This window comes from Myotis brandtii, unplaced genomic scaffold (assembly GCF_000412655.1).
Source record: "Myotis brandtii unplaced genomic scaffold, ASM41265v1 scaffold334, whole genome shotgun sequence".
In the NCBI taxonomy this organism is placed as follows: Eukaryota; Metazoa; Chordata; class Mammalia; order Chiroptera; family Vespertilionidae; genus Myotis; species Myotis brandtii.
This window is the reverse complement of record NW_005362885.1, coordinates 971413-973205: the sequence shown is the minus strand read 5'-3', so window position 1 is coordinate 973205 and position 1793 is coordinate 971413. Positions and strand designations below refer to the sequence as shown.

General features: G+C 69.2%; 1 protein-coding gene across 1 annotated transcript in view; it reads right to left on the bottom strand.

Annotated features, from left to right (window-relative positions):
- The window catches only part of TNFRSF18 (tumor necrosis factor receptor superfamily, member 18), a 10756-nt gene that overhangs the window by 4748 nt on the left and 4215 nt on the right, over nt 1-1793 (bottom strand). Inside the window, exons 2-4 of the mRNA XM_014543782.1 lie at nt 1101-1242; nt 198-285; nt 4-65 (exon numbers count right to left, since the gene is read on the bottom strand). Coding sequence (XP_014399268.1) covers nt 4-65; nt 198-285; nt 1101-1242 — 292 coding nt within the window. The remainder of the gene's footprint in view (nt 1-3; nt 66-197; nt 286-1100; nt 1243-1793) is intronic.

The following is a 1793-nucleotide window of genomic DNA, read 5'->3' as shown; positions in this document are numbered from 1 at the left end:
GACCGCACACCACGTTGTGTGTCTTGTTTCCAGGGAACATGGTGCGAAGCCCAGCCTGGGAGCAGCTGGACACACGGACACAGAGCCCTCGTCAGCCCTCAGCCGCCCGGCAGCCCCTCCTCACGGGGTCACTGGGCCGGGAGGGACAGGAGCCCCCCTGCCCCCCAGGACCTCCCGGGAGACCTGCCAGGACTCACTCGGCCCACGGAGTGCAGCGGCCCTCGCGGCCCCCAGAGAAGGTCCCTGCGGCACAGTCGACACACTTGAAGCCGAACGTGAAATTCCCTGGAGACAGACAGATGGACAGGAAGACAGGTGGACAGGCTGCGGGGCTGCCGGGGGGGTGTGGACCCCGACACGCATCCCCCAGACAGAGGCCTCCAATGCCCACGGGACCAGGGCCTGGAGAAGCAGGGCCGGTGTGTGCTCGGCTTAGGGCAGGCATCTGTCGGGGAGGCAGTCTTGGGGGGACCCAGAGGCCTTGGGGGGACCGTTGGGGGGCTGCGTGGAGGTTCCCTGGGGGGACATGAGGAGGAGTAGAGCAGTGTGAGGTGGGGCCAGAAGCGGGGGAAGCAGAGGCCAGGCCGACAGGCCTTGCGCTTGGTCCAGTGGCCAGAGGGCAGGAGGGCAGGAGGGGAGGGGTTGAGGCTGGCGCCCCAGTTGACCCAGTCCCTGCCACTGTCCAACCAGCAGGGCTCCCCTCAGTCTGCACCCCCAGCCCCTCCCATCAGGTAAACTGGCTCCAATAGGATTTGAGTTGTTCCTTCCCCAAAAGGGGCTGACCCCACATGGGGCTCAGGGGCAGGCTGTCCCCATGCAGATGGTCAGGGTGGGTGCAGGCCCTGCGTGTGGTCAGAGCCGGGCCTGAGGACCGACAGCCCCTGGACACCCACAAACACGGCCCCCCCTGTTCCTCGGACCCGCCCCGAGGGGCCCAGGCTGGGCGGGGAAGGACTCCCCGAAGTGCACTGACTGGGGCCGTGACACTCAGCCACAGAGGACGCTGGCGCCACCCCCCGAGGACATGCCCACGCCCCCCCATGGTGAGCTTCCTTATGCCACTCAAGTTCCAGGGCTGGGCTGGAGCGGCGCGGACTTACCGTAGGCCTTCGCCCCCTGGCCGGGCGGGCAGGGGTGGTGCTTGCAGGTCGTGCAGTCGGGGTCTGCACAGTGGAACTCGGACTGGATGCATGTGCAGTGCCCCTCGGGACAGGCCTCGGCTGGGCAGGAGACAGGCCAGCCCTCTCAGCAGCGGGGCCGAGCCCCCTCCACAGGGCGCCCCACTTCTCCCGCCCTCCAGGGTCAGGGGGGTCAGGGCAGGGCAGCCCCACCCTCCGACACCACCAGGAGGCAGAAGGCACCCGGGACCCTTGCTCCGTCCAGCTGGGTCCCTCCGTTCCTGGACACCCACTCCTCCTAGGAGGCCTGGCTGCCCCCCTCCCCCCTCCCGCCCTGAAACTGCTCACCCAGTGCGGCCAGGAGCTGTCCCTGCTGGACAAGGGAGTCGCCCAGGGGAGCCCCTGCACTGCCCCAGCGGCTGTCCCCCTCCCGGCCCCACCGGCCAAGACCCCTCAGGGGGTGTTTTCCCTTTGATATTTGACCCCTGGCTGGCGCCGGCCACCTGCCCCTGCCCACAGCCCAGAGCCACAGGTCCGAGTCAGGGGGCGGGGCGGACAGGGCGGCCGCGACCCCAAGATGGACAGGAAGTGTCCTGGGTGGTGACCAAGGACCCAGTGCCCACTCATAGGAACCGGGACCCTCGCCCCGGGCCCAGCCTCAGCCACCGACGGGAG